The sequence below is a fragment of the Periophthalmus magnuspinnatus genome, chromosome 3, assembly GCF_009829125.3.
Source record: "Periophthalmus magnuspinnatus isolate fPerMag1 chromosome 3, fPerMag1.2.pri, whole genome shotgun sequence".
In the NCBI taxonomy this organism is placed as follows: Eukaryota; Metazoa; Chordata; class Actinopteri; order Gobiiformes; family Gobiidae; genus Periophthalmus; species Periophthalmus magnuspinnatus.
Window position 1 is genome coordinate 5,033,043 of NC_047128.1, and position 12,348 is coordinate 5,045,390.

At 38.5% G+C, this 12,348-nt stretch overlaps 2 protein-coding genes across 3 annotated transcripts in view; one reads left to right on the plus strand and one right to left on the minus strand.

Annotated features, from left to right (window-relative positions):
* The window catches only part of cdkl5 (cyclin-dependent kinase-like 5), a 78,642-nt gene extending 76,384 nt beyond the window's left edge, over positions 1-2,258 (minus strand). Inside the window, exon 1 of the mRNA XM_055232569.1 lies at positions 2,194-2,258. Within this exon, the coding sequence (XP_055088544.1) occupies positions 2,194-2,230 (37 nt within the window). The 5' untranslated portion in view covers positions 2,231-2,258. The remainder of the gene's footprint in view (positions 1-2,193) is intronic.
* A 7,928-nt stretch (positions 2,259-10,186) lies between these two features.
* Positions 10,187-12,348, plus strand: part of LOC117389597 (polycomb protein SCMH1-like) — a 48,127-nt gene continuing 45,965 nt past the window's right edge. For both annotated transcript variants that reach the window (XM_055232570.1, XM_033987294.2), the window contains exon 1: positions 10,187-10,275. The gene's annotated coding sequence lies outside the window, so the exon portion shown is untranslated. The remainder of the gene's footprint in view (positions 10,276-12,348) is intronic.

The window sequence follows — 12,348 nt, forward strand, 5'->3', positions numbered from 1 at the left end:
TTTTTATCCTTCAAATAACTACTGAACAGCTTCCTACGAATAAAAGTTCAAACCTTATGAGCTGTTCTAGGACAAAATCAGCCTGTAAATAGTCTTATTACATGAAATTAAAGGCCCAACCAGGATATCAGCTTAAACATTACCATGGAACTGATACTGATCCAGCTAATTTTTCTGTACCGGTGCCGCCATCAGCAGCTGTATTGGTGCATCCCTACAAAATGTACAACAAAATACTATTGGCTACTCTTTTTATCACGGTAAACAATATCATACTTTAATGTCCAATTCTTACTATGGCCCAAGTCAGTTCACTTTGCCATCGGGCTGTGCAATTAATTTGAAATCCAATCAAATAATCAACAATCAGCTTGGTTCTGGTTGGTTAATCTGCAAACTCCAAATGAATATCTTGCAGGTGAAAGATCAGCTCTGTCAAAGATTGGAAGCCATTTTTATTCATTTATTTAAAGGGCCCATATTATACTTTTTTAAATCTTTGTTATAATGTCGTTTCCTCATTACAGACATACCCGGAGTTGTGTTTTGTTTCATTTAAACATGTTTAACACACAAACCCTGCATATTTAGGCTGAGGTCTTCTCTCAAACAGGAAAAACACCTTGTGATGTCATGTGGTGATACAGGAAGTGCTCTGCTGTGTTTTTAAACTCCATACACCTTTACTAGAATCATTTGGATAATTTCAAACCTGGAATTTCCAATCTCTACTGAACAAAAGGTCACTGTTAACTTGAAAACTACCATTTTATAACATCACAAGGTGGAACAGAGCATTTTGAGCTTGTATGATGTAGACACACTAATAATAAAGGGTTACTCATACTTCTGTGAATGAAACACAACACAACTCCAGGTATGTTTTTGATAAGATAACAACATTATAGCATGATTTAAAACTCACGTGAGTCAATTTTGCATAATATAGGGCCTTTAACAAACAAAAAGAACAAAAAGCTCTAATGTAGCATACTATATTTACACAGTCTCAAAGGCGTCTTAAGATTGGACAAACATGTTATAGTCATTTACTTAAAAAAACAAAAAGTAGACTTTTAAAACTACCACTTTGGAAACTGAAGATATGTACACTATTCTATGTGTTCTAGTGACATTTCTACATACAAATCACCAGCAGACATAAACTCCATCTGTTGAAGCACAGTGCAGTGAAGGAATTGGAACTGATCTAAAAACAAGAGCTGCTGCTGAAGTTACTGCTGTGTGCGCTATTTCAGAATAAATAAATAACCACTTTGCCCCTGGACCCCTAAATCTGTCTTATCTGGTTGAGTTAGTTGGTTCGGCAAATGCTCGTCTCCATGGAGATGTTTTTACTTTGTCTGAATTGTTTGTCCAGTATAGCATTACACTGTCTTCATATGGAGACACAAACCAAATCCATCCTTAGGTCACATCTATGGAGAGGCGACCTCACTTTAAGTAAGAATGCATGTTCATTTAAAGGTCATATATTACGCAAAATTGACTCTTGTGAGCTTTGAGCCATGTTATAATGCTGTTACCTCCTCAAAAACATACTGGAGTTGTGTTTTGTTTCACTCACACATGACTGAGTAATCCTTTATTATTAGTCTGTCGACATCTCCAAAAATCAAAATGCAGCGGTATTTTTCAAGCTAACAGCTGCCTTTTACCTTTTGTTTAATAGAGATTGGCAATTCCAGGGCTGAAATTATCCAAATGATCCAAGTGAAGGTGTATGGAGTTTAAAAACACAGTGGCGCACTTCCTGTATTACTATATGACATCACAAGGTGGAAAAGAGTGTTTTCTGTTTCAGAGAGGAGCTCAGCCTAAATATGCAGGATTTGTGTGTTAAATATATATGAATGAACGAAAACACAACTCCAGGTATGTTTTTGATGAATAAACAACATTATAACATGGAAAAGAAAATAGCGTAATATGGGATGTTTAACAATAAAAACACCTCTAGCTAAATATATGCAAAAGGGACACATTTAATGCCATACTATAGAGTATTTCAGTGCAATGACATCTCCATAGAGGCAAGCAGGTGAAAGACCCTCTACTACCCTCTAGTAAAGTTACACCAACAAATTGCATACTTTGTGGAATTAAACTGTAGGAAACATAAACTGTACAAAACCCCTAAAATACCAAATATAAAAGTGTAAAGTCACCCACCTTCTCCCACAATACCAAGGACTTCAAACTTATTCATCACATCACCAGGAGGGGGCGCTCCTCCAGCAGCTCTGGTCTTAAAGGGAGCGCTCCTGCTTGGACCCGAGAGTGATGGTTAAGTCCTGGTTCAGTGTGATGACCGCACCACTCCCCATCCTCTGCTCTGTCTGCTGTCCAACTCCACACAGAGACTTCTCAAGCTGTATTTTTCTAAATGTCAATCCCTTATATTTTTAGCTCTGACTTGGATCGGTTTGGTTGCGTTTGAAACCTGTTTTTTCTATTCCATTTCTTGTGTCTTGTTGTCTTGGTGCTTGTTCTTATCCAAATCTCCACACAGTTGTTCCTGAAAGAGAGAAAATAGAGAGAAAATAGGGCACTGGTTAAAGTTATGTAACCATTCTTGGATATGCGCTTGGTGTTCAAAAGACAAGTGCAAACCAAAATTTTTTTTTTTTTTAGTTTTGAAATCTCTTATAGGCTTTGACGGTGAGCAGAAAAGCAGAAACTGTAGTGATTGGGAACTAGACACCTTTATTCTAGCAATTTGATAAGCAAGGATGTTTAAATTTGTCACAATAATCACTATATCGACTTATCATTCAATATATGAAACCTTGAACAATGTATTTTGGGGCTCGGTATTAATTGCGTGTACCATTTTGTTGCAAAAATAGAGACAATTGGGTATTTTAGTTGTAACACAATAAGATTTGAGCTGTAAAAGGTTGTATAAGTGACTATAAATGGACATAGCTAAACTGCTAGCCGCCGTGTTCCAGACAGGAAATGAGCATAGGCGCACTTCCAGCTCCATAGGCTTCACTTAGCTTTACATTAGAAAACTGTTCCTCAATCTCTGTAACTGCTGCTGTCAGGCAACCCACTCTACATAATCCTGGTGTTTTTATTTCACTATTGTGTCCAGAACTCAAGATATGAACATAAATAACAGACAAATCAGGCGCCTTCTTTCCCCGAGGTCACTCCTGCTAGCGTTAGCAACATTTTTGATTGACAGTGTTGCTCAGCGCCTGCTTCCTGCTAAACCAGCAGTGTGGGCGGGAAGAGGCGTTACCTTCATTAGCCTTGCTGCTCATTCGGTCTTTGTTTTGTTTGATACTCGCAGTCGTAACTTCCTGTATTACCACATGATATCACAAGGTGGAACAGAGTGTTTTCTGTTAGAGAGACCAGCCTAAATATGCAGGGTTTATGTGAGAATGAAACAAAACACTACTCAGGTATGTTTATGATGAGGAAACATCATATCTGATGTGTCCTCAGATACGATGTAAACATGTTCAAATTAAATATTACTTTTACTGATAACTGATAACTGATACTGACTGAAATAGTTTCAGCCTAAAAGAACACTCTTTGATCTGAGTCCTCACTACCCAAACCCCAGCCCCAATCATGAATCAGTGCTAGTGCAGCCACTGCAGCTCAGTGAGTTAATTTGGGAGGTTTTGAGCTTTCACATGAGACTGGCCTGTTCGTTTAGGCCTATATATAAATAAAATTGGAGCATAATCCTAATCCTATATGCAGGTATTGTGATGGTACTACTTGTTTTAGTGCAGTCTACCCCACCTTTAACCAGTTCACAATATATACATCTTTGAACTGTGAAATACTTCAAAAACAAAGTCCTAACCCGCAAGATGAAGAAAAAGAACACATTTGATCCTAAAGAGCTATGTCTTGGTTGTAGCATTATCAAAGAGTGTCCTATGCTGACTGCCTGTTCTGATGTATGATAAAAGGGACAGGCCTGTATATGGTAAAATCTTGTATTTCCTGCAGGTTTAAATCATGAATGACTTCACTTTACCTCCCAGTGAGCTCTACAGACAGTGGGACCCAGAGCGGCAGATGTGTCAGTGCATTAGGTTAGCACAGAAACACGTTTGGAGGTTTTAGACACATTAAGACTTGACATGTGGCGGAAATATGATACAAAATGTATGAAAGAGAGTAACACTTTTTTCAAGGTGTTCGCCGCAATTTATTATGAAAGATTCAGGTTGGCTGAATTATACAAGAGAGACTTAGGCCAACTATAGTCAAATGAATCAATAGCGAGTATAGACAGATTTTTCTTATTTTTTATTAGAAATTTAACAATACTCTATCTCTAACCAAAAAGCTATGTTTTTGCTAGGTTAAACTACACAAAACCAAATTTGAGAAGATACAAAAGTATGTGTATATATTGTGCACTCAATGGGGCAATAGTGACTCCAATGGTAGACGAGTTACATACTGTTGTTGTGTCCTTCAGCAAGACACTTCGCACATTTTTCGTATGTTTGAATTTGACGTGAGTGTTCTGTCACCCCCAGGGCAGCTGTGGCTACAGAAGAAGCGTGTATACCATCACTGAATGTGCAAAGCGAATGAATAACGCCTACTGTGGCACTTTGAGACGTGAGTCAAGCTTGTAAAGTGCAAAATACTGTAAACGCGCCTTTATTACTATGATTATGAGTGTCTTAACTTTTTCAAAGAGAATAAAATGATGGTGTTTCAAGCCTGAGACAGGACTAAACCAGGACTAAACCAGGACTGAACCAGGACTGAATGAGGACTGGACAGGGACTAAACCAGGACTAAAACGGGACTAAATTTGTGCTGAACCTGAACTGAATAAAGACTGAGCAGGGACTGAACCAGGACTAAATCAGGACTAAACTATTACTTAACCAGGACTAAACCTGTACTAAATCAGGATTGAATCTGGACTGAACAGATTGAGCAGGGACTGAACTAGGACTAAACCAGGACTAAACCTGGACTAAACTAGGACTGGACCTGGACTAAACCAGAACTAAACCTGGACTAAACCAGGTTTGAACCTAGACTGAACAGACTGAGCAGGGACTGAACCTGGACTAAATCAGGACTAAACCAGGACTAAACCAGACTAAACCAGAACTGAACCAGGACAAAACCAGGACTTGACAAGGACTAAACCAGGCTTGAAACCATGAAAACATGGACAAAAACAAGACAAAACCAGGACTGAACCTGGATTAAACCAGAAATGGACCAAGACTAAACCAGGCCTGAACCAGGACTAAACCAGGACAAAACCAAGACAAAACCAGGACTAAACCTGGACTAAACAAGGGCTAAACCTGTACTAAACCAGGACTGAACCAGGACTAAACCAGGACAAAACCAAGACAAAACTAGGACTAAACCTGGACTAAACCAGAACTAGACCAGCACTAAACCTGTACTAAACCAGGATTGAATCTGGACTGAACAGACTGAGCAGGGACTGAACTAGGACTAAACCAGGACTAAACCTGGACTAAACCAGGACTGGACCTGGACTAAACCAGAACTAAACCTGGACTAAACCAGGTTTGAACCTAGACTGAAGAGACTGAGCAGGGAATGAACCTGGACTAAACCAGAACTAAACCAGAACTGAACCAGGACTAAACCAGGCCTGAATCACAAGAACCCAGACTAAACCTGGACTAAACCAGGACTTAACTAGGGCTGAACCTGAACCAGGACTGAACCAGGACTAAACCAGGACCGGACCAGGACTAAACAGTGACTGAGTATACAGTAAAGGGATATGATATATGCTTTATACTCTTTTAATTCTGCAGCAGTTATACTTAATGACACATTGTCCAAAAGCAAAAATGTGCTTATATTTTCTTCCTCATGTTTCTTCACATTTTCAGAAAAAAAAAAGTTTGAGTTACTATAATAAAACAACCCCAGTACACCAGTTACACTCTCTTCTTTCACACATACAAACCCACTATTATTAAGAGCACCACATGGACACTGTTGGACTATGTAACCACCAATGCATGTTCCACCATTTTATTTGATGTATTCTGATGTTAAGGAGAAAAAAAACACACAGACTTTAATGTTGATTTGGTTGTGTGGGCGTTTTCCTATGCAGTGTACACAGCCAAGTCTTTCCAGGAGAAGTGATAAGGTGAATGCTGAGTTCATCCCTGGCAAAAGCTACCAGCCAAATGCAGCATCAGATTAAAGTAAAGCGTGCAATTTGAGAGGGGAATAGCAGAGATTATATGATCCAAAATGAAACTAAAATATTCAGATGACAACAACAACTGACAAGAAGACGTTAACCAAAATTTTAAAGTGTTCCTGGAGTTGTTTTAGCATACGGTAGCATTGATGTAAAAAGCTGTAATCTTGTTTAGGGAATTTTGTTAGATACATTTTGTTAAGGATCCAGATTAAGATGTTGCAGGTTGGTTTGGTTGTAGTTTAGACGTGAGTGAGTCAAACGACTGGCTTCAGTATGTTAATTTTATGATGATTATTTGTGATTATTTATGTTTTGATTTGTTGTATTGCCATTTTAACATCTTTCTTATTCTGTAAAGTGCTTTGAATTACTTTGGGTACAAATTGTGCAATACAAATATACTTGTCTTACCTTGCCTTAGTACTGACTGGACCTGGTTAAGTCCTGTTATATACTATATTTATACATAGGGCTGAGTCTAATTGTCAGTGATGTGTTTGGGGTCCACAGCCGACCCTGTCAGTAAAATTATGTGGTTTGGGGTAGAGTTCAAACTTTAGCAGAAGAAATTTGTTTATTGATTGGTAAATGGTGCTGACTAAAACTCAGTAATGTTTATGTTCATCAGTAGGATCGACCCTGTTTCAGTAGTCCAAGGTAACAAAGTAAAAGTAGTAAAGTACTGTATTTAACTATACATTTTTGGTATCTGAACTTTACTTAAGAAACATTTTAAAGTGGATGCGTTTTACTTTTACTTCACTACATTTGAGAGCAGGTATTTGTACTTTCTACTCCACTACATTTTTTAACTGAACTGAAAAGCAAAAGTATTTTTTATTATTGTTTGAGACCTGCTGTAAAGTCTGAGGGGTTTATGTTTAACACGTTCATAGTTTGAGCAAACAAAAATATACAAATAACAACAGCTTTCTATTGTTTCTGTTGAAACAAACAAAATTCAGTACAAATCTTTATCAAAATCACTACATTTGAAGCCTTATAAGACCTCAAAATCTCTGCAAAATACTTTTACTTTTTACTCTTTAAGTACATTTCTAAACAGGTACTTTAATATGTTTACTTAAGTACATTTTTTCATGTGATACTTTTACTTTTACTTGAGTATTTTTTGCTCCACTATCTATACCTTTGCTTAAGTAACACAATTGAGTACTTCTTCCACCACTGCCCTATGTATACATGATATATTCTTGTATTTTGTTTAGAATTCATGGTGTAAGCTCTTGATTATTAGATTGGTCCATGCCAAACTGTCTATATTTAGTCAGAATAAGTGGTGTTTCGCTCCCCTCATGTTCCTGACCAGCCAGTCCCTTCTACATTCTGTTTGCAGTTCTAGCTGGTCAGATAACTCCTCATGAATACATTTAACTGTCATATATAAACACCTATTTCAGAGCCACCTTAGTCCTTGGTCATGCTCTAGACCTGCTCCAGCCCTGCTATAGTCATTTTTTCCCTGACAAATCCTGGTTTAGTCCTCATTTGAGATGCCTCTTGGTCTATTAGTTCTGGTTTGGACCTGGTTTACTCGTGCGTATTTATAATGTTCAAACTGTAGCGTGTAATCAATTTGAAGTCATCACTCTAGATTTTTTTTTGGTCTTTTGGCTTGGACCTATTGGCCAGTCCTGGTTTAAACCGGTTGCTGAAGGCTTCTAGATTTGTTCTGGTGCAAATCTGGGGGTATATTACTGGCTAGACTCTTTATGGCCATGCATTTAGTCCTGGTTTGGCGCTGGTTTACCCTGGTGAATACGGCATGGCTAATCCATTTGAATACGTCTCCATACATTTGATGGTGAATTTTCTGAGACGCAGTTAGGATGTATGCGGATGTGCTCCTCTCTGATACGTCCTAATGACCGACTTGGTTTCAGTGGCGTGAATATGTTAACGATGTGTGAGCGTGCGTGAGGAGTGAGGGGGGACACGAATGGGGGGGATAGTAGCCCTAACGCTCTGCACCTAAACTGCGTCTCTCTCTCATCGATGCACACCACCATTCCTCTGCTGTCCACGCGTTTTACAGCCTACACAGCAGCCAGTGCATACATTATCCCAACCACGTTCACGTCAGTACTGCACAACAACGACCACATATTGCGTTTTCCTCCCGGCCATATGCCCCACCAATAACGCACATTTTACACACAAAACAGCGACGCCAAGGCAAGACGCCGGTGGGTAGCATTATGTCATTAAAACCAGTGAAGCCTTGTACCTGCAGATGTGACGTGTCCGTGCGTGAGGTGAGCGCGCTGGAGCTGTGAAGTACGGAGCATCATGCCAATGGAGAAGACGGGGAGAGAAGACGAACGAGCGACAAGTGCGAAGCGTCAGGGGAAAACCAACGTCCTCCGCTCTCCGTCACGGGACCGGAGACTGAGAGCCGCACTCTGAGAGCCGAGAGTCGCGTATCCATGCACCGCCAACAGTTCTTCGCAGGCTCTCCGTGCTCGCAGCCTGCCTCGGCATCAGCTGGTTATAGCAGCAAAATCGTCATTTGTGTGAGCGACGCAGCGCAGAGCCAATAGGAGGCGAGACGTGCGCGCGCTCCCCGTGTCCAGTTTTGCAGCCGTGAAACTGCAAAGAAATAAAACTTTAAGAGTGTAACAGAATTTAATTTGAATCTTAACAAAACGTCACGCCCATCACTCAGCTTTGGACAGGAGCCAAAATCTGACCACACCGTTGTGCGTAAAAGCTGCGCGCGCGTCCTGAGGGAAGTTTTTGTTTTAAATTTGCTCTACAACTGCAGTATTTACAACGTTTATCTGTCTATTAACTGGTTAGTTGGATATTCCTTTGCCTTTAAAAAAAATGCAGACCAGAATAAGGAAGCTCAGAGAAACAGAAAGGTTGTATTAATAAAAGTGAACAAAGAGTTGGACAGTGAGCGCGAGTCTTATGAAAACCTTTAAGACAAAACGAATGCGTAAAAGTAATCATATCATTGTCATATCTGGACAACTGAGGGATTACAGAGACAATAGTTGATTTGTATAGCACAGTTCGTACACAAAGTAATTCAAAGTGCTTTACAGAACAGAACACAGCTCCACAAAACTTCAAACCAAAACATAAAAATACATCTGCTTTTATAATTACTAAAACTTATAGCTAAAATCTTACAGTGATTACGTTATGTATAAAAGATGAGTAATAAAGCTCTTTAAATTAAACCTGTAAACCATATTGTTTAAAACACATAAAACACTGTTGCAAATAGGTAGGCCTGTAGTTTTACATAGCTGTGCATTTTTTCAACTGCACTTGACACTATCTTTGTGAAAATCTACTTTTAAAACTTGTTGGATCCTTAATAGACGAATATATATTGAATTATCTTGGTGTCTTCATAATCTTTTGTTTCGTTCTGTTGTTGTAGGTAGACTTGGTTTAAAGAGTCTTTTCAACTTAAATTGTTATGTTATAAAGATTGCAAAGGATAATAATATTTCTTCCAAACAAACTTAAATATTAGAAACCTGATGTGCAGACAGAACACAGCTTGGCACGATGCTTTACATACAGGATTGTAGCTTTATAAACAAAACAAAAACAAAACAAAACAAAACATGAGTGATAAACAGGTCCAATCCCAATATGTTTTGCCAAGAATTACACCTATATAATGTTTTTTTTTCCATTGCTCTCTCCTCCAGAGTCCGCAGGTGTGTGTCTGCGTCTGCCTTTGTCATCTTTCCTTTGCCCCTTTCGCCACAAAACCAGGAAACCACGCCGCGTAAATAACACGTTTGTTTTCGTTTACGCTTGGCACGAGACGCATTATCCAACCAAACAAGCAACAATATCCGCCCTGGCAAAATGACTAATTAGCATGCCCCCTCTGGCTTTCCTTCCTTCGCATTTATTTAATTCTTTCCCCCAGTGGAGAAATATGAATTGGGAACATTGCACTGCGCTGTGGACATGCGCGAAGGCTGCAGCGAACATGGCGGCTCGCATCTGATGGAAAGTGAGGATTCTCTGACCAAAATCCGTTGCTTTCACGCTCGGTACGTGCCCTGTCTCGTTCCTTTTCTAACACACCACAGAACGACGCTTTGTGCTGCGTTTGTGCGCGTTTTTGCATCACGGAATAGACAAATACAGCCACAATGTGTCCTCGTAGAGACAGACGTAGGAGCGTGTTTATGTGCTGTGCGTACTGTACCTCACGTTCAACTCTGCTGCAATTTCGCGGTGTTTTACAGTTTAGTTGTGGATGTTTAGGAATCTAACAGTGCGCTTGGGTTGTACTGAGCGCGCATGGGTACGTTTTGGCGCTAAATTGTGGTTATTGTAAAAGATTGCAGCGGTTTAGGGGCTGAATAATGAAAGGTGTCCCGCCCACTAAATGTGGACATACACAAGCTGCGTCACTCGTTCCCTCTGTTTTAATTAGGGCCCGAGGTTTCGTGCGGACGGGCCTCGTGCTCTGGGGGTCAGGTTTACTTTAAAAAGCATTTATTATAACGAGATTTGCATGGATTAGCCTGCGTATCTTTGTGTCTTTAGCGTAAGCAATATTTGGCACATGTTTTGTATAGTCTGATAGTAAAAGTTTCAAATGCCCTCAAGGATATTTTATTTTAGCAGTTTTTTTATTTGTTGGATAAATTTAGATAAATAGCATGTTTATTTATATTATATTAATATATTGTTTTTATTTTTTACTATTTTTGAAATTTGCAAGGTTGGTAAATGGCAGATAATAGTCAATAATGATAATTTGACTTTTTTTTTTCATCTTCTGTATTTTTAATTTTTATTTTTTATTCATAAGAAGAAAACAGTAACATGTGAGTTATGGCTCAGAGTCTGACAGGAGGAGTGGGCTTTTATAATCAGCTGCAGATGAGGAAGATTTGAAGAACTGACTCAAAATTGAAGGCGTTCATTTGACGTTTTTCTTATGTACTGTGATGCAAATACACTTATTACATTATATAACAAGTTTGATGAAGTGATTTTTTTCTATATATACGTTCATGACTTTTGTAACTATATGAAAAAATACAATGTTAATTTTGATGATAAAATAAGTTGAAACAGCGCGAAGATAAACATAATCTCTCTGTTTGAGCTGTTAAATTTTCATTTTTAGTCTTATTTTTTTGTCTATTTTGTATTAAATTGCTGTATTAATTCGTTTTTGTTGTCTAAAATTTACTCACCCATTTCAAGTTTAATTTTCATTGGCCAGTCCCTCCATTAGGTGCCGTCTATTTGCACTGAGGTTGTAAAAATCAATTACTTCCTGGTGGGTCTTCGTCTGTCTGACCCCAGAGCTGATGAACCAGTCTGGAGTCTGGAGAGGAGCGGGAATCTCTTTCATCTCTGTCTCTCTTTCTCTCTCTCTCTCGCTCACTCTCCCACTCTCTTTCTCCCCTCTTTCTTTCCCTCTCTCCAGGCTCCAATCAGGGGATGTCATAATATAAGTTTGTCTTATTTTTGTGATTATTGGGAGAAGAGTTCACTTTCATTCACATTGTCTTATTGTCAGCGGTGGAAGGTAACAAAGTGCATGTGGTTAAGTCATAAAACTAAACTATAACTTAAAGTGAATACTTTTTTATTTTACTTCACTACATTTGAGAGCAGTATTTGCACTTTCTACTCCACACATGAACTGGACTCAAAAGTAAAAGTACTTTTCATATGATTAGAGGATTATTTTGACCATGTTCGTGGCAACATCCTGATTAAAGTTTTCGAGTCCAAGCTTCAGATTTGAGCAAACAAAAATAAATCCACAAAATTCACAAGAAAAATGTATATATTGATTCATATTGTTACTGTTGAACCTGTTTAATCAGTATCGCTACATTTACACTTTAACAAATTAACAACACTTGTGTGAAATACTTTTTACTCTCAAAGTGCATTTTTAAACAGGTACTTTAGCACTTTAATTCAAGTGGATTTTTTTCATGTAATACTTTTACTTGAGTAACTTTTTACCTCTGTATCGGTACTTTTACTTAAGTAACAAAACTGAGTACTTCATTCAATCACTGCTAATAGTACTTTACCATTTCTCAAGCCTATATGATAAAGTGAACAGACAGATTAAAAAAAAAAAAAAA